At 36.7% G+C, this 22,437-nt stretch overlaps 2 protein-coding genes across 3 annotated transcripts in view; one reads left to right on the forward strand and one right to left on the reverse strand.

Moving 5' to 3' along the window:
* LOC140165645 (L-fucose dehydrogenase-like) overlaps positions 1 to 7,921 on the forward strand; it is a 32,645-nt gene extending 24,724 nt beyond the window's left edge. The window contains exons 8-9 of the mRNA XM_072188940.1: positions 6,213 to 6,309; positions 7,607 to 7,921. Of these exons, the coding sequence (XP_072045041.1) occupies positions 6,213 to 6,309; positions 7,607 to 7,771 (262 nt within the window). The 3' untranslated portion in view covers positions 7,772 to 7,921. The remainder of the gene's footprint in view (positions 1 to 6,212; positions 6,310 to 7,606) is intronic.
* Positions 7,922 to 17,154: 9,233 nt separating this feature from the next.
* LOC140165647 (integrator complex subunit 11-like) overlaps positions 17,155 to 22,437 on the reverse strand; it is a 64,972-nt gene continuing 59,689 nt past the window's right edge. For both annotated transcript variants that reach the window (XM_072188942.1, XM_072188943.1), the window contains 3 exons: positions 20,665 to 20,734; positions 19,417 to 19,470; positions 17,155 to 18,202 (listed from right to left, as the gene is read on the reverse strand). In XM_072188942.1, coding sequence (XP_072045043.1) covers positions 18,122 to 18,202; positions 19,417 to 19,470; positions 20,665 to 20,734 — 205 coding nt within the window. In that variant the 3' untranslated portion in view covers positions 17,155 to 18,121. The remainder of the gene's footprint in view (positions 18,203 to 19,416; positions 19,471 to 20,664; positions 20,735 to 22,437) is intronic.

Genomic DNA, 22,437 nt, shown 5'->3' on the forward strand with positions numbered 1-22,437 from the left:
GATGATTGTTTGAAAGGTCTAACCTTCTCAAGTTTGTCAGGTTGTTGAATATACTAGGCACTATGGTAGTAACATTGTTGTTTGAAAGGTCTAACCATATCAATTTTGTCAGGTTGTTGAATACACCAGGCACTATGTCAGTCAGATGATTGTTTGAAAGGTACAACCACTCCAAGCTTGTTAGGTTGTTGAATACACCAGGCACTATGGTAGTAACATTGTTGTTTGAAAGGTGTAACTCCTTCAAGTTTATCAGGCTGCTGAATACACCAGGTACAATGACAGTAACATTATTGCTTGTTAGGTCTAACCATTTCAAGTTTGTCAGGTTGCTGAATACACCCAGCACTATGTCAGTCAGATGATTGTTTGAAAGGTACAACCACTCCAAGCTTGTTAGGTTGTTGAATACACCAGGCACTATGGTAGTAACATTGTTGTTTGAAAGGTGTAACTCCTTCAAGTTTATCAGGCTGCTGAATACACCAGGTACAATGACAGTAACATTATTGCTTGTTAGGTCTAACCATTTCAAGTTTGTCAGGTTGCTGAATACACCCAGCACTATGTCAGTCAGATGATTGTTTGAAAGGTACAAATGCTCCAAGCTTGTCAGGTTGCTGAATACACCCAGCACTATGTCAGTCAGATGATTGTTTGAAAGGTATAACGTCTCCAAGCTTATCAGGTTGTTGAGTACACCAGGGACTATGTTCGTTAGATCATTATCTTGTAGGAATAGATACCTCAGAATGGTTAACCCATCAAAAGCTCCTTGTTGAATGTACTGGACCAGGCGCGTCGCAAGCGGGGCGCCAGGCGCCCATGGGCGCCCCACTTTTTTGCAAAGAAAAGAAGAGAAGAGAAAAGGAAAGGGGAAAGAAGGAGAAAAAGAGAATAGAAAAGGGAAAAAAAGAGGAGAGAAAAAAGTTAAATTGCGAGTAGTCATGATAGTAGGCTCATGCCTAAAAAACCGCGCAGTCGGGGCGATCGGAAGTAAGTCTTATGATGTATACCGGGATACCGTAGCCCTGCAATTATTTTAGGCATTGCTTGAAGGCGGGTCCCGGTTCCAGCACTCCGTGTATACCGCTGGTCACTCATGCTCGTCGCGAACTTTGAAAACACCCCTTTTGAATCTCATTTTCGCGAACTTTTCAGGATAAAAACAACCCTATTTTTAGCAATTTCGCGAATTTTTTGCCCTTCTACAATGCCCTTTTTTTTTTGCTAAAACGCGAATAATATTTCTAATATACGGTACCCCTTTTTGATGGAAACGCATTAATTAATGTACGGCACCCGCGGTTGTATATGCATCGTATAATGTGACCTAATGTAATGTGCACCAAACGGAAAAATGAAACTGAAATTTGTAAATGAATTGAATAATGAAACTACGATGATTTATACCTGTGATTGGTACCCTTTTTCAATTTCGCGAACAAGTGTATGAAAAATGACCCCTTTTTTCTTACTGTATTTCGCGAATCGCGCTTCTTTTAGTGCAACCGGTGCGGATACACTGAGTGCCAGAACTGGGAGGTGCGCGGCGAGTCCTCGTCATAATTAAAAGCACACATAAAAGCATGTGAAAATTACTGCCGGCCCGCCGATTTGCAGGGCCCGTCACATTTTGTCAACAAAGTCGGTATTATTAAGACGGACTCCATGCTGAGTCTTAACTTAAATAGTGTAAAAATGATGCACCAAAATGGCTTCAATTGGACCTTCCTTTTGCGAAATTTCTTAAGTTCTGAGGGGGGAACATCCCCCTCAAACACCCCCTGCATAGTAGGTAAATAAGTGCCCATTTTCGCTTCTGCTTTCAACATTTGCCAGTTTAGGCCCTATGTTTAACAGATTTATAGGCCTACAATAATAGAGAAAACTACTTGTACACGAAAGGCTTCATGGACCGTCATTTCACAAATTTTCGGCTTTTTCAAACTAAACTTTTCTCACTAATAGTGCTAAAATGGTCCACCAAATCGCTTCAATTAGGTCTTCATTTTGCAAAAGTTTCTTACTTCTGAGGACTTACAGACACCCCCCTGCGTAGTGGACAAACAAGTGCAAATTTTCGCTTCTCCTTTCCACATTTGCCAATTTATGTTTCAACACAATTTATAGGCCTACAATAATAGGGAAAACTTGTCCACGAAATTCAAACTAAAGTTTTACACACTAAGTGCTAAAATGGTCCAACAAATCGCTTCAATTGGGTCTTCATTTTGCAAAAGTTTCTAACTTCTGAGGGGGCCACATCCCCCCTCAGACACCCCCCTGCGTCGTGCAAGCACGACGCGATGGCCTCTTCGCGGCCATTTCTTTACATTCAGTTTTCAGTGTCACATTGAGGTACATTGGGTCCGTCTATTGGGCGCCCCACCTTTACACGCCTTGCTACGCGCCTGTACTGGACTCTGATATTGTTTAGATGTAGTCCATCTAATATATCAGCAAACATTGAGAATGTTTTTGGTTTGACAGCATGCAATGTGGTGTCAGCCCAGCTCAGATAAGTCACATCAGATGGGTATGGGATTGTAGTCTCAGCTATGTCTCCATTAGTGCAGGTGCTTGACACTGTATAGTTACCAAGGATACATGTGCAGTCTATGGGACAATGGATGTGACATTTTGTACCATTACCACCTGATGTATAGGATTTATATCCCCACCACCAGTTGGTAATATCCTCTTCTTCACATGTTATGGATATGTGCTCTGGATGTTCATCTGCAGCAGTTGTGTTGTAAAGTACCATAACAAACAGCAACATTATCAATGCAGAGATATTGTAATAACCATACCAAGCCATGATAATAGTTAAAGGTGGTCAACGTTGCTCTTACAAAATGTTTTGTCTTTCAATATGTTCCTATATCACACTGCTCTTCACACTGCAATGGAACAAATGGTGGCATCCAGTACATATCGTTATGAATTCGGCAGACGGCCGAATCCGTATTCGGCTTTTGGTAAATTCATTTTACGCATGCTTAACATTTGAATTGGAGAACAAGGGATCAATGATGTACATAATAGAGGGCAGTATATCGGTTTTTTAACGGAGATCAGATGATAACAGCATAATAAGTAATCAAAAGAGGCGACATACAGGGTTAGCTAACGGTGCATCGAAAGTGCGGTCAACAGCGATAACCGTTAAAAAATCGATATGCTGCCCTCTATAGGTAAACCATAGATCCCTTGTTCTCTAATTCAAAAATAATGCATGCGTAAAATGAATTTACCAAAAGCCGAATCTGGATTCGGCCGTCTGCCGAATTCATAACGATATATAGTAATTGGTGATTGGTGTTATCTGTCTATGATTCAAGTATAAGTCATTCCACACCAGCAACTTTGTCTGTTTATAAATCATACATAATATGTGATGCGATGAAGCAAAATCAGACGGAACTCGGAAATATTGATTTTGAAATATAGCCAAACAAAGCGAATATTTCCTTTTGTTTCCTGCTGTTGCTCCTATCTTTGGAACTGGTTGTCCAAATTCAATGAGCCACTATAACAAATACACAGTCTCTTTTTTAGCACAAGTTGTAACTTCCAACGAAGATGCGCTTATGAGAAATGCAACACGTAATGTGATTATATTTTATCTTATACAACGATGGGACGGTGTATTACAACAACGTATCATGCTGTTTTTGTAAAAACAAGAAGAGTATATATTACATCAATTAATTTCCGCACTACAATCATTAGAGCAGAAAGAGGCATGAATCCCTTGTTTATATGACATGATTACTTTGAGCGGGTAATGCTACAGTTTACAATAATATCAAAGCTGAAAAACTATATACAAGTTTTGTCTTGGGTATTCCCTTTGCTCATGGGTCATGATTATGTTACATGTAACACTCATATCAATGGTGAAACTATATACAAGCACTGTCAGGGGAAGGTATTAGGTGATAATTTATCGCCATTGACAATTTCCGATCAGTATAGAAGCATTAGGTTATTCTTGATGAAATCCATACACCCCATATGAAAGACATGATCGTAATAATCTACACAGGGGGTGTAAATTTCAAATGGAGTCACCCTTCCAGGTAGCCCCATTTGAAATTCACACTCCCTGTGTGGAAGATTAAGGTCATGTCTTCCATAGGGGGTGTATGGATTTCAACTGGAAAACCCTATTAGTAGCATTAAAAGGGCATGTAGAGATAGTTGATAAAAACAACTTTGCCTTACTGCTACATTAGAAAAAGGTTTTTTTTTAAATATTTTCTCATAATAATAGATATACTATTAGCATTTTTGCTGAAATATATAATTATGATTGAAATTCAGACAGGGGTCTGAAGGCAATTAATAATAACATGATTCATGCGTCAGACCAAAAAGATACTTCCTACCTGAAAGTTTCAGGTAGGAAATATCTTTTATATATATTTCAAAAATTAAAAACTTTTAAAATGTGTAATTAAGGTTGCTATATAATCAGATTTGATCCATTGTTCTCTTTAGGGCAAACAGTTATTTCCAAGGACAATTTAAAAAAAAAAGCAAACTCATGTTTTTACAAAATGAGCGAATCATGATGTATGCAAATCATTTACATTCTGTACGGGTGGTGCAATAATTATGTGTACCCTGGGTTATTAATTATACGGGGGGATTTGGCAGGCCAAAAGCAGGGGAGCTAACATTTTAGGCAGGTCAAAAGGGATGGGACAAGCATTTTTTGGGAGGTCAAATGAGGGGAGGCAAGCAATTTTTGGCACAGATGTTTTTGGCACAGTTTCTATATTATGCCCTTAAAGCCATATTATAACATTTGCTAAGGAGAACGCCCTCAATTTTTTTTAAATTCTGGTTTTTACATGATTGTAATGTACTTTAGTCAATAAAGATACTCTGCAAAAATCAAGACTTGAGGGGACTCGATCTTTTGTCGGTAATTATAGAGGGTCAGTGGATTCACTCTATCATTAAAAAAATTATTTGAAGAAGTCAAAGAGCCCTAGGAATAAAAATTGTAGTGTAATTCACGCCAGATACAATTTCTTTATACGACAAAAATTAATTTTTGTAATCGATCAAAAAACAAACGTTTTATATCAATTTTAAATTTAGCCTGAATCCGTAAATATGGTACCTCTCGCCCTTTTTTTAGGTCAAGGCTATTTTTACCATTATGCAGCGAACCATTGTTGAAGCTATTTCACATACATGTACAAAACATTCTAGAGAAAGAATGAGGATATATAGTGTTGAAATATCTTTTGTTGATTTCGAATGATAATGTCATGAAGTCGTAAATTTTAAGGTCAAATTCCTAAAACCAAAACAAAACATTGCGACGCAGATAATTCCAGACTTACGCAATTTCATCATCACATCAGTGTCTTTATTATTTGTTTGAAACCTTTCCCAAACGTTTGTGCTATTTATGCATAAAACGGCTAATCTATCTTTACAAAACGCGTCTTTTTTAGTAAACAAAAGGCTAAAGATGGCCTTATGAGATTTATCTTTTATCATTACACTCATCCGCTCAACTGCCACGGTGGCCGAGCGGTAAAGCACTAGATGCGTAATCGAAGGAAGTTTAGAATCGCTGGTTCGAGTCCCAACGAAGCCTCTGGAAACTTTATTTCTTCAAAATTCATGATCGCATTCCAAAATGAGTCACTTGTCGGTAAATCATGTATCGTATCCTTAAGGTGCTGTGGTTTTGTCAAAATCCGAGATTTTGAATAAAACGATGGAACCGGCGTTTTATTATTACAATGGAAATATTAGTCGAACACGTATGCACAGTGCGTACACGGTGTGCGGGATACACATACACACACACCCCGAGGATCGTACCATATTACAACTACGGGAGTAACATGCATGGGCGCTAGTAGTAAATTCCAATTTTCTATGCTTTACCTCACTTGTTCGGCTCATAATTAAAAGGGGATATATCTGACAGTAAAAGCTAACATTTTATGGAAAATAAATACTAATCTATTTTTACAGAAATGTTATAATATGGCTTTAAATGGTGAAGGAAAATATTGGGTTATGCAAAACTGTGAACTACATGTATCCACCACAGGGGTACACATTAATATTGCCCATAACAGTAATCAATGTTATCTTTTTCATTTGAAACTGGTCCATGTGTTGGTACCACACACACGTTATTTTTTCATTCAATAATTTTTGTTTTTGCTCAGTGTATCACCAGGCAACATCTGGACACCATTATGGGAATCTGGAGCGAATGCATCGGGAAACCCAGAAGCTATGATAAAGGGTGGTGCAGAGGCACAGGTATGCAACACAATAAGGGACCATTCACAAACACTTGTAAGGCCTGATGCAAAAAGTGGGGCCCTGAAATTTTTTATCCCTCTGAAGGGGAGGGGGGCTTGAAAATATCACCTTAATTTTTCTTGTAGAACATGAGTATACACTATTTTCTATGGGGTTGATGCTCATTTTCCATGGCCAAAAAGGGAGCCCTGAAAATAATTTTAGGTCCAAAAGGCCCCCCTGTTACAAGTTTTTGTGAATGGTCCCTAATGAAGAATTGTGTGACTTGATATTTTTCTACTACTTTTATGTCAAAAATTGTGAAGTTTTTAACTGTTAAGAACCTGAGTCTATTATAGCATACATAGTTGTAAAGCTGCAGGCTTTTCATTGAACAAATAGGTTATTCCAGTTGAAATCCATACACCCTATGGAAGACATGACTTCCACACAGGGAGTGTGGATTTCAAATGGGGTTACCTGAATGTGCTACTCCATCTGAAATCTACACCCCTCTGTGAGAGATTAAGGTCATGTCTGCTATAGGATATAAGGGTATACACATATTTACTGCTCATGAGGGATCTGGTTGAATCTTTTGGTCCCCGAGGTGAACTGGACACCGAATTTAGAGCAGTAAATATTTGTTTTATATCCTTCATTAATTTATTCTTTGTTCATTGATTGGTTAAAATATTAGAAACATAAGCCCTTTATTTATCATAGACATAGGCCTAGCCATACACTAATCTTAATTACCGTATTCATTCCAATAAGCGCCCAGGGCACTTAACAAAGTCATTTTGGGTGGGCGCTTATATTTTACCTTGTTTTTAGTCATCAATCACCGTCTGAAAGTATTTAGTTACTCACAGTTAGTGCGCCCTCACAATATTATGTGTCTTAATTTAATATTATATTGACAAAATGTTTTGAGGGCGCACTAACTGTAAATAAATAATGACACTGGCATGTACAGCAAAAAATACTAATTTGAGACAGAATTAGCTAAAAGTTGGCCTTTTAAAGGCATTTGCAGGTGGTTATTGTGAAGTATTTTTAATATCTATACATCTGCCCACTATGAAATAGCGTCATAATTTAAATTTGGTGCACATTTTGGGTGCTTTTGATGCTCAATTTCCCTCATGCATGCATGTAAAATTACTCGACAGGTAAGCTTACTGGAAGTATTTTGACAGGTAAGCTTACTGGAAGTATTATTGGGGCATGGGCGCTTATTGGAACGAATACGGTACCTCAACTATTATCCTATCCTAACCTGACTCTAACAAAAAATTATTTTCCATTTCAGTTGACCGGTAGATTTGGTACCTTAGAAGAGTCGGGTCAGATGTGCCTATTCCTGGCAGCAGAGGCTACCTTCTGTACTGGTAATGATCTACTGCTGAGTGCAGGAGCTGAACTCAACTATGGATGCAAGACACAGATGAAGGAACGCACTAACATCTATGAATAAATAACTGCCTTTCACTTTTGGGTTTCTTCCCAGCATCCTTTGCAAAAACCTGAGACTGTCATTGTCGATGCGCATATCATCATTGTGTAAGTTGAACTGGTCAAGTGTAACACGCTGAATAATCAGAGACTGAATCAAAAAGACTAGTATGCATTTTACGTCATTTGTCAATCAAACTTGGAAACGATTTGCTGACTATTTGTCGTGATGATTGAAATTTCTGAACACAGCAGAGTAAAATAGCTTGCCCTATGCTTAATTTTGCACCTTCAAAACATCTCAAAATTAGACCTTATACATGCAATAGTAATAGAAAACTTTCTTTTTTAGGCACTATTTCAACTATGTCTAGAAAATTGCTTTTGCCTTGTAAAAGTACCGACATTTTTCTCCATTTTCTGCAATTCCTTTTCTCCGATGAAGGCACCAGATGAATCAACCTTCCTTTTCACCGGCTGTGGGGAGTTGATCATCAGACGCAAACCAGTCTTTTAAATTCAGTCTCCTATTATAGTCACATTGAACTGGTGTGCATTGGTGCTGACATAGTGATGGTTTCTTTGCAAAGTGTCCCAAAACTGCAAAAACTGTCCCACAGTGCATTGCAAATTTCCAATGCCAATTTGGCTATTACCCAAATGGTGTATCCTGGTGGGTCAACTCACAATTTAGACTTTCACATGTGAGAATTACCCAAATGGTCTTAAAATGGTTTTAAAAGCCATTTTGTTATTTTCTTTAAAAAATCAAAATGACCTTGAAATTGTCCAAAATAGAGGTTTAATTGGACTTTTGGGTAAGATATGTGCCATTCTTGAATACAGAGTTGATCCACCTGGCCGGTAATGTGCTAATTGATACCGACATATTATGATACAGCTCATAGATTTGAATATGACTTAAAATCATATAAAACCAAAGTATATCAAATGATTGTATATATGAATGTTTCATTTATTTTTGATTTTCATTTGTTTGTATGAAGGCTGAAGAACAGTAATATAGCAACTGATTTTAATTACTAGTATTACAAGAATTGGATAGCTGATTTAATATTCATACACACTTAGATAGCAAGAACCAATCGGAGCAAATATTAGCAAACATATTAGCAAATATTAGCAAAAATGCTAACCATACATTAATTGTGTATAATGTGCGGGCACACACCCCAGGGCGCACACTCTGCATACTATGAGCAGTGCTTTTGGACGTGTTCATTTTTCTTGCAGGTTGATGTTTTTACATTTTTAGTGACAATTTTGTTTTGAAAAGAGCAAAAATCGTGGGATTGTACTGAGATATTGATGCCTCTAATGCACCCCCTGCAGGGCTTTTGTATTCGACACATCAACATCTCAATATATGTGAAAAATTTTGTATAATTTCACTCCCAACCCAACAAGTGATACGCATTTATTAACCTATAATCAGTCACAGACAGCAGACAATGCTATGAAATTTACTATACACCAATATGTGCCAGATTCTAGATAGAAATTAATCATAACAATTCCTCAGTTAGAAATGCATTTGAGAGCTTTAACACCTTTGTTTCAGATGGATATTTTATTTTTGAAAAGACCACACATACATGTACAATGCATAAAAAATAATTTGAATAGCCTCTTCGAAAACTCTACTTGCTCAATTATCATAATGTGCAAATTTTATTGCAAAATTGTATGCATTTATATTTTATGGGCCTTAGAAGGCTGGTAATTAAAGGTGCTATAATTTAATTTCAGGCCATTTTATCAATCCATCTGTGGCACTTACAAAGGCCCATTAAAAGAAGAACCACATATAATTTTGTAAAAAAAAATTGCACATGATGCTACTTGAGCAAGTATATATATAATGAAATACTTCCTAATTTGCACATAATGGTACTTGAGCAAGTATGTATGATGAAATACTTCTTAAGTGGGGATATAGCCAAAACAAAAAAGAAGGCTAGCTATACATTATTGGTTATGTAACAAAGGTGTGTAGAGGAGTGTGAGAGGGATCCCTCACCATGGCTCTCTTTATGTTGGTTTCATATCGTCATGGCCAGCAATCAGGCCCGCAATGCCAGCGGTGATCGGTGGCAAGCCGATATATCGATCACTCCTGTGCTTTGCTCAAAGCACCAAATCGCTCAGAGTTGACTTATACCACAGAGTTGACTTATACCACAGAGTTGACTTATACCACAGAGTTGACTTATACCACAAAACAAAGAGTTGACTTGATCACTCCTGTGCTTTGCTCAAAGCACCAACCAAATCGCTCAGAATTGACTTCAAGTCAACTCAGGAGCACTGCCGCTCTGATGTACAGCACTGGATACGATCTTTGGACACAACAACACAGGCTTTCAGAGTTGTGCCGCTGCATCTGAGCGGTGTGCCCTTGGATCATGCCGAATTATATAAAACCAAAGTATATCAAATGATTGTATTTATAAATGTTTCATTTATTTTTGATTTTCATTTAATTATTTATTTGTTTGTATGAAGGCTGAATAACAGTATATAGTGACTGATTTTAATTATTACAAGAATTGGATGTAGCTGATTTAATATTCATACACTCTTAGATCGCAAGAACCAATCGGAGGCAAATATTAGCAAAATGCTAACCATACATTAATTGTGTATAATGCGCGGGCACACACCCCGGGGCGCACACTCTGCATACTATGAGCAGTGCTTTTGGACGTGTTCATTTTTCTTGCAGGTTGATGTTTTTATATTTGCTTATATATATTTTCAAACATTTTTAGTGACAATTTTGTTTTAAAAAGAGCAAAAATCGTGGGATTGTACTGAGATATTGATGCCTCTAATGCACCCCCTGCAGGGCTTTTGTATTCGACACATCAACATCTCAATATATGTGAAAAATTTTGTATAATTTCACTCCCAACCCAACAAGTGATACGCATTTATTAACCTATAATAAGTCATTGACAGCAGACAATTCTATGAAATTTACTATACACCAATATGTGCCAGATTCTAGTCTAGATAGAAATTAATCGTAACAATTCCTCGGTTAGAAATGCATTTGAGAGCTTAACACCTTTGTTTCAGAGAGAAATTTTATTTTTGAAAAGACCACACATACATGTACAATACATAAAATAGCCTCCTCAAAAACTATACTTGCTCAATTATCATAATGTGCAAATTTTATTGCAAAATTATATGCGTTTATATTTTATGGGCCTTAGAAGGCTGGTAATTAAAGGTGCTATTAATTTCAGGCCATTTTATCAATCCATCTGTGGCACTTACAAAGGCCCATTAAAAGAAGAACCACATATAATTTTGTAAAAAAAAATGCATGGTACTTGATGAAATGATGTATGATGAAATACTTCCCAAGAGGGGTATAGTCAAAAAAAAAGAAGGCTAGCTATACCTTATTGGTTATGTAACAAAGGTGTTTAGTTACAAGGAGAGTGAGAGAGATCCTTCACCATGGCTCTCTTTATGTTGGTTTCATATTTCATATCGTCATCGTGACTTCGCTAGTCCAAAGGTTCTGTTGGTTTAGGGTTAGGGTTAAGGTTTATGGTTAGGGTTAGCGAGCCTTATTCTATATACGGACTAGAGAACCCGATATTCGCATAAGCGAACCTTTTTCAGAATTCGGACTAGCGAATAGTAAATTACGTGTTCGGACTAGCGAATCTTCAGACTAAGGAGCCTTCGGACTAGGGAACCTTCGGACTAGAGTTGTCACAATCGTCATGGTCAGCAATCGGGCCAGCAATGCCGATATATTGATCACTCCTGTGCTCTGCTCAAAGCAGCAAATTGCTTGGAGTTGACTATCGCCACTCTGACGTATAATAGCACCGGATATGATTTTTGGCCAATGAGCAAAGAGCAACAACCATGGCTTTCTCAGAGTCTGCGCATTGCCCTTGAGGGCTTGAGTTGGCTCTCTCCATACACTGCCATAGGAGAAGCAACTTTGATAGTGTATTTTATGCAAGGTTAGAACACTGAAAATTATTTATATTTTTGTATAGCCCGCAACACCATTATTTACTCATCAAACTGGGGCTCTCATCCAATGAAATCACAAAACTGATAAACTTACTTCTGAGGTACATGTGAAACTCTATATCGCTTTCTGTTTGACTGCTAAATGCGATGATTTATTCTTAAAAACAAACAAGAAATTGTTTACTAAAAATGACTTCCAGCTGGTTGCCAGGTGGCATGGCAACTAATGAATTATATTTTATTGATTCAAACTTTATTACAGAAATACCCCCAATAAATATTCATATGATACAAGTATGCTGTGCATAAACAATATTATGCAGGAGTTTGAGGAAGGAGAATTGAAATAATTTTGTGTGTTGATGAATAGTGCATTAACCTAAGATATTAGATTGGCTTTATAAAATTCTGATGTATATTTTTGCAATAAATAGATAATTTTGACATTGGTACTAACTTCTTGGTGTGGTCACTGGTCAATTATTTTGTTTGTACTTCATAATGCACCAAAAATCGCACAAGTCCAATTTTATTGAGTCCATCTTGAATTTTAATTTATTGGTCAAATGTTTGACATTTTCACTATAATTGCTCAAATTTTCAATTGCATTTTCAATATCATATTTATTATAATAGGCCAGTTTTCTATTGTGCCGCTTGATCTTCTAATTCTAATATTATTATATGGTGTGTTGTCAACATGAATCCAATTTGTTGTATAAGTAGTGATGTAACAGGATTACCATAGGTATGGGTGAAAACAATATTTGAATGTCTGTCATGTCTGCACATGTGTAATGTGAAATTTCCATAGAATTATGATCCAGGTATTTATGCGATGGTGTGATGCAGAGTTACAGTGTACATCTAGTGCAGGGCAATGCATTCAAATATTGTTTTCACCTATAGCTCTGGTAATTAATCCTGTTACATCATTTCTATGGTGAATAACTTCAGACCAAGAGCCTTATTTGGTTGTGCTTGGGCTCTCTAAATACATAGTGCATTTATTTGACTTATTTTAATCTCCAAAAGATTGTAGTGATTTATTTGTTCAATTTCTTGCTTGTTTTATTATTACACAGCCGTGACTAACGTCACGGCTGTGTCTTTTTTCTTACAGGTTCTTTCTTTCTTTCTTTCTTTCTTTCTTTCTTCTGTCAACCATTACATTTGCTCTAGCACTCACATGCTTACATCGATTTTGACCTAACTTGGTCACAATGATTATTGACCGTGCCCCTACATGTCACATGAAACTCGTCGGGTCAAAGGTCACACTTGAGGGGTCACAGGGTCAAAAAGCGTGATTTCAACTAAAAATGCATCTTCTCCCACAACTTACGTAGGACAGTAACCCCACTTGCACACATGAATTGTTATTACCCAGTGTCTATGTAGTGTACACAGATTTGGGGTCAAAGGTCATTAAGGGGTCACTTCCGGTATAAAACGAAAAACCTTCAAAAATTTTTATTAGCTAAATAAAACATAGCACAGTAACGGTATGTTCACATATGATCTGCAGTCACCCAATGTATATGTGGTATTTTTTTTATTTGGGGTCAAAGCTCATTAAGGGGTCACTTCCGGTATAAAAGGAAATACCTTTAAAATGCATCTTCTTCAACAAATTATGTGGGACAGAGACGCCACTTGCACACATGCATTGTTATTACCCAGTGTCTATGGGGTGTACACAGATTTGGGGTCAAAGGTCATTAAGGGGTCACTTCCGGTATAAAACGTAATACCTTCAAAAAATTTTATTAGCTAAGTAAACCATGGGACAGTAACGGTATGTTCACACATGATCTGCAGTCACCCAATGTATATGTGGTATTTTTTTATTTGGGGTCAAATCTCATTAAGGGGTCACTTCCGGTATAAAACGAAATACCTTTAAAATGCATCTTCTTCCACAGATTCTGTAGGACAGAGACACCACTTGCACACATGCATTGTTATTACCCAGTGTCTATGGGGTGTACACAGATTTGGGGTCAAATGTCATTAAGGGGTCACTTCCGGTATAAAACGAAAAACCTTCAAAATTTTTTATTTGCTAGGAAAAACATAGGACAGTAACGGTATGTTCACACATGAATTTTGATTACCCAGTTTATATGTGGTATTATTTTATTTGGGGTCAAAGGTTATTAAGGGGTCACTTCCGGTATAAAACGAAATACCTTTAAAATGCTTCTTCTTCCACTAATTACGTAGGACAGTGACACCTCTTGCACACATGCATAGTATGATAGTTATAACACAGTGTCTATATGGTGTACACACATTTGGGGTCAATGGTCAGTAAGGGGTCACTTCCGGTATAAAACGATATACCTTCAAAATGCCCCTTCTGCCACAAAAAGCATAGCAATGTGATGCCACATGGACATGTGCATTGACATTAGTACAATGTCTATGGGGATTTCATATAGTTTGGGGTCAAAGGTGATTAAGGGGTCACCACACGGCTGTGTTCGTGGTCTTAGACCACAGCTAAGTCTAGTTGGGTTTGTTTTTGTAAAATGAGGCAGTTTTAATTATTGACCTTCATTGGTTTATTTAATTATGTATCAATGTTCAAAGTAGCTAGCATTATTGGGTCCAGCGTTCGAAATAGGGCCGGCCATTGGCCTGTAACTTTTTGACCTGGCCGGTAACTTTTCTGACTGGCATCTAGTTGCCGGCCCGGCTGGCCAGTAACTTTTTAAGGTCAAGCCCGGCTGGCCTGTAACTTTTTGAGGCATATTTCGAACACTGTGTGGGTCATACTCTCGATTACAAAACAAAATTGAAATGTGAAATAATTTCTCATTTCTGAGTAAATACCATAAAATAATTGATTTCTGCTGTGAAAAGTTTGGAACCAATTTGTATAGCTGGTGACCCAGTTAATTATAAATTTAATGTCTTCCAAAAATGACTAGCATTGAGATAATCCAATTGAAATCCATACGCCCCCATGGAAGACATGACCTTAATCTCCAACACAAGGAGTATAGATTTCAAATGTAGTTGCCTATTCAGGTAACCCTATTTGAAATTCACACTCCCTGTGTAGGAGATTGAAGTCATGTCTGCCATGGGGGTGTATGGAATTCAATTGGAATAGCCACTTTTGATCAAAATTAAAATTAAATCAAAATTAAAATCAAAATGAAAAAAATCAACAGTAACTACAGGAAATAGATTTTGTATAAAAGTTGACAATAAAGTACAGATTATGGAATATTAAATAACCTCAAGTACGATGTGTTCTTATTATGTGTTTGTCTCCACATTTGTTTCAGTTTTTCAGTTAGAATTAAATGCCATGTCAAACCAAAAGCTGAAATATATCAATATAATGCAATTTTGTTTAGGATCAAATCTGCAAGTTAAACTTCTCTGATAAGTAAACCACGCAGACGAGCCGGACGCGAGTTCTTAATCGGTGATGAACAACGGTGAAACATGATTGAATCCCTTTCAACAACGAAAACAAGCTAAAGATCATATAATTCATATGATTATTTCCCTGATTATTTCATGAGGAATGTCAGTTAATCATTGACAGTCAGCCTTACAAAAAGGTCGGTGATTTCTGTTGATATCAGCAATAAAACTGAATAAAACAGCAATCTTTATCCGATACTTCCAAAATACTGAATTCAACTTGTAAGCATGATCGCACACAGATTCCAGACATGGCGAATTTTACGCGCTCATGCGTAACACGGATGTGCGCTGGCGTTCGCGTATACGCTTACTGCAAAAGTGTTGATTCATCGTGGATTAACAACTGTTGGGTCCTGTACAAAAGTATAGGAAGAGTTGTTGAATATATAAATACTACATCTACCATGCTATGGCTGGGCATGCCCAGCTAAATACACAATAGTAATAATGGACCATGCTCAAGAATGCGTGGAATGTGGGTTAAGTCTATGCAAGTTTCGAACTTCAATTATTTTCAAAAATCTGCATACATGTATAAACTTTTTTGGCACACCCGCTATTTCTAAAGCAATTTGCAATTTGTGAATGCAATAATATCAGTAGCTAAAAAAATAATAAAATAATTACACATGAATGAAACAACATGAAATGGAAGTAGACTTACAAAGCATTTCTTTCTGAATGTTTATTTGAAGAAAAATATTCTTACATTTAAGACGGGTTTCAAGAAACACTGTTGCATGTTGAAGTGCGCAGAGGCGTACTATGCCCGTTGATGGCACAATGCACACATCACATTCTAGTCAATTTCGTTTTTTCACTGAGGAAAGGGCCGATTTCCCTCTGAATTCCTGTATAGAGTCAAAGCTCACCTTGATGTAAATATCTCTTACTTGGCTGAGAAAAAATCTTGAAGAAAATGCATTCTTACATATTTCACACATTTTGGGGCAATATTTTTGCTGCTCTCAGCACCTTTTACTGTAACCTTTGGGTGTTATAATACCTCTTCAGCATTCCTTTATATTTCCTATTATATAACTGTTTTCCTTTTTTCCCTTAAACCAGAAAATGATAGAGTCCAATGGAAGTAAACTAGAAGTGAAAATAAATTAAATGACACATGACAAAATCACCAGAAATACGTACAAAATCGCTGAAAAGCGAAACCCCTTGTGCTTGGCATGCAAGGGGACTAAGGTTCGATCCAGGGGGTACCAAGTGACTTCTTTGTTCACCTTCTCTCCTTTTTGCTCCTTCTTTCCCTTCCAATAGTAAATAACCATGGGTTCTGTTAGGGTTAAAATACAAAACATTTCCAGCCCTATATATCAGGGAGAGCTGATGGTCTAATGGTTTGGATGTCTGCCTTGCACACAAAAGGTTCAGGACTTGAATCCTGTGTTAGTGCATTCTATGATCTTTTATCTGGGGTTTACGCTGCCACTTATTAATTTTTATTTGTCTCAAGTTTTAATTGTAACACAGTAGGTGGGTTAACTGTTCTTTTCTGTTGGCACAAAATATTTGTTGTTTAAATCCTTTCCATCTTACAGTATTTTGATCTTTGTAAACACAACAATGTTAATCTATTGTATTTTTCAATTTCAGAGGAAAAAGGACAAATCTTGCCCCTGTATCACTCAACAGAAATGTAGTGGCATATCGCTTCCTCAATACTAAAGGTAAAGGAGACGATCCTGTATAAACAGTGATCGGAGTGCCCATCTCTCTTTCATTGGCGATTGGGCCAGACTCCTCCATGTAATGTTGCTATAGGGGATCGCTACACCTCCTCTACAGCGAGTCTGTTACCTTCCCAGCATTTAAGAATACCCATTTAAACACCTGGTGGAGAGGAGTAATCGAGATTAAGTGCCTTACTCAAGGGCACAACACGATGGCTCGAACCCGCAACCTCGGTGCCCTCAATGCTACATTGCTCAAACTGTATTAGCTGCCTTCCTCTTCTTACCTAAGTTAGCAGGACATTTTAATAAATGTCACAAATTTCTGACACTATAGCATTTTTTTCAAAATTGTAACACAGTAGGTGGGTTAAACTATTCTTTTCTGTTGGCACAAAATATTAGTTGTTTAAATCCTTTCCAACTTACAGTCTTTTGTTCTTTCTAAACAGAACAATGATAATCTTTCAATTTCAGAGGAAAAAGGATGTGGACAAATCTTGCTCCTGTATCATTCAACAGCAATTTAGTGACATAGGTTCTCCACATACAGCTTTCTTAGTCCTAAACTGTTCTAACTGTATTAGCATGATGTCTTTATAAATTTCGATGACACTATACCATTTTTCACCCTGATATGACAGTAAAATCGGTGTGCATTTCACTGGGCCAAGCATCAAATCGCTAGCGTTTGATGAAAGCGCTGAAGTACACGCGCAGGCACTTAATGACACTGTGATGCGCGAGCAAAACAGCTGCTTCAATGTGTTGACGTCACTGCAACAAAAATGGTACAGTGTAGCGAAGGTCAAACTAATGAACATTAAGTACCAAAGATGGTTTAAGAGAACAAATGAAATATCTGGCAGAATGGATAAGACTGCCACAGAAATTCACCATCTACATCAGAACAGTTGGAGTCAGTTTCTGGATGATATTTACAAGCTTGTCAAGTCTTGATGTACATCTGAGTTGCATATACATGTACCAACAGGGATGAAAACAGACTGGCATAAACTTTAATATTTCCTGAAAATGTGTATTTCCCTATACTTTGTACAGGGAAGATCCAAGCAAAATTTCCTGAAATCAGGAAATTTCCTGAAGATTTACATCCCTGTACCCAACACATGCTTTATTATATATGCAACAATGTTTTTGAAATAGTTAGCAAAGTTCAGCATTCCACTTCCCAAGTAGCGTCAATAGTCTCAATAGGCTTGTAAATCAGTTGAGTGAGATGGTAGGCCATGTTGTAGCATACTGAATAGAGAGCTCCCCAAATCTTCCTCCTGGCAAAGACCAATCAGATTAACAAGATAAGATTAATATTAAGCAATACACAATTTGATCAAGTCTTAAAGACACATTTTTATTTGAAAGCCTCACTTTTGTTTCAAGCTCCTTTGGGAATTAGTAAAGGTTAAAATTTATCCCTGTAAATTCTGTTCTGTCTGTCATCAAAGTAACAGGTGTAAGTCAGTTCTTCTGTGGAGAACTGGGCAAGTGGGGCTTCCTGTTTAAAATATGGACAGTTGTCCAAAAGGGTTGTCTGATGATTAATTAACACCGTTATTACATACAGATTTCTATAGACCACTTGACATCATTGTTTATCAACAAAGGCAAGGGATTGGTCTATCGATATGCTCCAACGAACCGCTTCACTGTTCAATGGCTTTCTTGTACTATATGAAATGTGGTGGGAGATTTAAAATGCACATGCCCTGAGCAAACTATGATGCGTACACACACTGCAGGGCAAAGAACAATGGAAAGTGCCATAATTTGTGCGCATACTGCCGGGCAATGATGTCACATGTCAAGTGGTCTATACTGCAGCTTTGAAAGAAAGCTCTTACCATTGTCCACAGGGGCACAAAAATATTTTTAAAATGTTCCAATTTTGATCAAAGTGATCTCAAATTGTTCTGCATGGAAAAACATTTAAACCAAAGAATAGCTTGCCATGTCTTTGGTGTTTTGTTACCTGGGTAACAGGGCAAATATTTTAAAGCCCATTAGATCATGTTAACCTTGACCTATTTTGTGATGTTACCCAGGTAACAAAACACCTGAGATATGGCAAAATATTCTTTGTTAAACAATTTGAGACCACTTTGATCAAAATCAGAGCATTTTTTAGTTTCTTACTCCTGACAATGGTGGAGGCCAAAATTTAACATTTGACCTTGATGCCTATAACTCAAGAAATGTACATCACAGATAGGTCAAACTATATTTTTTCTGAATCCTACTATAGATGGTTTTTATCCATATTCGCCCAATTTTGAAATTTGAACCCTGCATTAGCGGCCGGTTTGGATATATGCAAAATACCATTTTTTCCCCTTTTTCTCCTTTTTTGGATGTTGTTAAGGAGGGTGTTTAGAATCACTAGCAAGCAAAAACATTGATGTTCTAATTTGAGCTCAAACATAAATTGACTCGTCTATTAAGGTCTCCCTCAGGCGACCTACAAATGGAATGAGGAGTGGCTACCTACCTGATACGGCCATGACACCAGTAAATTGAGGGCTTCTTCTGTCTCTTCTGACATCTGTCAATCAATAAAATAAATAAAACCTCCAATCATTAACAGTAAGAAACATGTAATGCTTTTTTTTGTAATGTAATTAGATACAGATTTTTCCACATTCATATAAATAATCATGCTGAAAATCCAATCAAAACATTCCAAAATTCACAGTGATTCCTTCTTTAAAATATTCATCATTAGAAGTCCTGAACTCATATATGTGTGCGCTTTTGTAAACGCTGTAAATCAGACGGACATTAGGAAACACCATGTGAGTAGGAACATCCAAGAACAATGGATGTTCTACACTTGGTGGACCATGTCGATACAATACAATACAATAAACGGAATTTATATAGCGCCTTAGCATAAGTATGAACAAAGCGCTTTACAATGATCTTAAAAGTACAACTTACACTACATCTTAGGCTACACTTAATGTACAACTTAATTAAAAATAATTTGGAAACAAATAGGTTTTCAGATCAGATTTAAAAGTGGCCAGACTATGTGAAGTACGAAGTTTTACAGGTAATTTGTTCCAGAGAGCCGGCACAGAATTGCAGAAGGCATTATTCCCATATGTTGTGTGAGTTCTTTTACATTCAAGCAGACTGCCATCAGCATGTGATCGTAGGAACATACCATCAGAAAATGTATGAGATTTTAAGAGATTTTGTATGTACAGTGGTGTTGTTTCATGTCTACTTAACATCCAAAACAGCATAAACACACATTACAAACAATGTCCACAGTTACAGATGCAGTGTCAGTCCAAGTTGGAGCGAATAAAAGTGAAACAGCACCAGTTTGGTGAATGAAACTCTGAGGAAGGATAGTAAAATGTAAAGTGTGTTTTGCTTTCTGTGTTTCCCTGTGGTTACACTTATGTGACCTGCTCCCATGAAAAGAGTTTAATGTTGCCAAGTTGGGTGTTTCAAGATGTTCCATCTGTTGAGTTGATGTTCTTGAAGACACCTGTATTGGCAGTGGTAGGTCCTTTGTGAATGGGGACAGAATTGAATATAGTACAGCATATTATGTCCCAATTCACATTCATACCATTGACTATACAGCTGTCTTCAAACAAAAAAGAACAACTCAACAATTGGAAGGTCTCGAAACTTGCCACTCTACGCTTATTGCATGGGAGTAGGTCGCATTTGTGTGTATTGTGCGTACATACTTGCGGATACCACAGGACGTGTAACTTACTTTGACTAGTACTGAGCTGATCATGATGGAACCATCTGATGTGAGTTGCACACTATGCATTGGAAACCTCCTGTAAATTAACAATAGCACCAGAATAGAATAAGATTGCACACCAAACTACTTAAGGGCTGGGGTATGAACGTTTGGACAGTATTTATTTTGGGACATTAGAGCACATCAGACATATCGAATTGCATTCTGAATATGAAGAATGTCATTCTGATATCAAATAATTTTGATTTTTTGAAATTCGCAATTTAATACACATTTTATGGCAAATCATTAAAAATTGATATTTTTGATAAACTTTATAAATCTGATGATTTATAATTAAAGTGTATGTAGGTGGGATGAAAAGCCGACGATCAATTGAAAATTTTGACCTTTAGTATTGAAGATATGGATTTTTTTCCCAAAACACCCAAAAAAAATTAGGTCTTTTTTGGAAAAAAATCCATATATTCAATATGAAAGGTCAAAATTTTCAATTGATCGTCGGCTTTTCCTCCCTGCTACATACACTTTAAGAATATATCATTAGATTTATATAATTCACTTCGAGGACTGTTATATATCAAAAATTTGAAAAATATCAAATTTTTATAATTTGTCATAAAATTTGTATTATATTGTGGTTTTAAAAAAATGAAAATTATTTGATATCAGAAAGACATGCTTCTTATTCAGAATGCAATTCGATAGGTCTGAGGTGCTCTCATGTACCACAAAAAATACTGTCGAAACGCAATAAACGCTCATTTTGGATCCCTTAACTTAGACCTAAAAAAATTGTTTGATTGGCGTAACCCGGCCTACACTAAAAACTTTTTTTCATATTTTTTAGTAAAAAAAATTTAATAAAAAAAATCTAATTAAAAAAAGGGAAAAAAAGTTCCAAGTTCCATATGCAATTTACAGCTTAAAAAGTGTTTAAAAAGAAGAAATTCCTAATGATCTACCCTAATTTTTCTTTATGTTACGCCAATAAAACAATTTTTAGGCCTTATACAATACAATACAAAATGTAGCAAAGCCTAATATATTGCACAATACCAAGACCACAAGGTCTCAGCACACTTAACAGATTGTCACTGACCACTATGGCCTTAACCTTTCCATAAACCATTTCACAGCAACTTGGAGAGCCAGTGATATTAACCATGCCCACAAGAAAAAGAATTTGATTGAGATTTACGATTTAGGATATGACGTCTGGCGATGTCAGACATGAGATTTTAGTGTGGTGGATTTGAAGAAAAAATGCAGAAAAACTGAATAACACGTAAAAAGCAGGCAATTTTACTAATGAGTGTGGACTATTAAATTAAAAGGGCATTTCGTGATCCATAGGCTCATCCCCCCACTTTTCTCAAAAAAAATTGAGATTTTTATACCACTGGAAACCTCTGGCTACATAATGTTTATGTACCTAAAATGTCTTGCAGATTAATTCGTTTAGTAAAAATATCGTCAAATTTGAATTTCGATCTGGTATACCAGAACGAAATTACAACAGTGGCCTATGGAGCAGTGTAATACACATAATCATGCATAACTCGCAAACGCAAAAATGGAATCAACTCAAATTTTGGGAATACGCTTTTTTCGTGGATATCTACTGAAAAATGTCATAAAAAGAGGATGCTAGGATCACAAAATCCTCCTTTATAATGACCTAACAGCAGCAACCATAACAATATAGTCAGTCTTAAATTTCTTTTATAATTTGCACTTTCAAACAGCTATACACTATAAACCCTATGGGTCAAAAAT

This window comes from Amphiura filiformis, chromosome 12 (assembly GCF_039555335.1).
Source record: "Amphiura filiformis chromosome 12, Afil_fr2py, whole genome shotgun sequence".
Taxonomy (NCBI): domain Eukaryota; kingdom Metazoa; phylum Echinodermata; class Ophiuroidea; order Amphilepidida; family Amphiuridae; genus Amphiura; species Amphiura filiformis.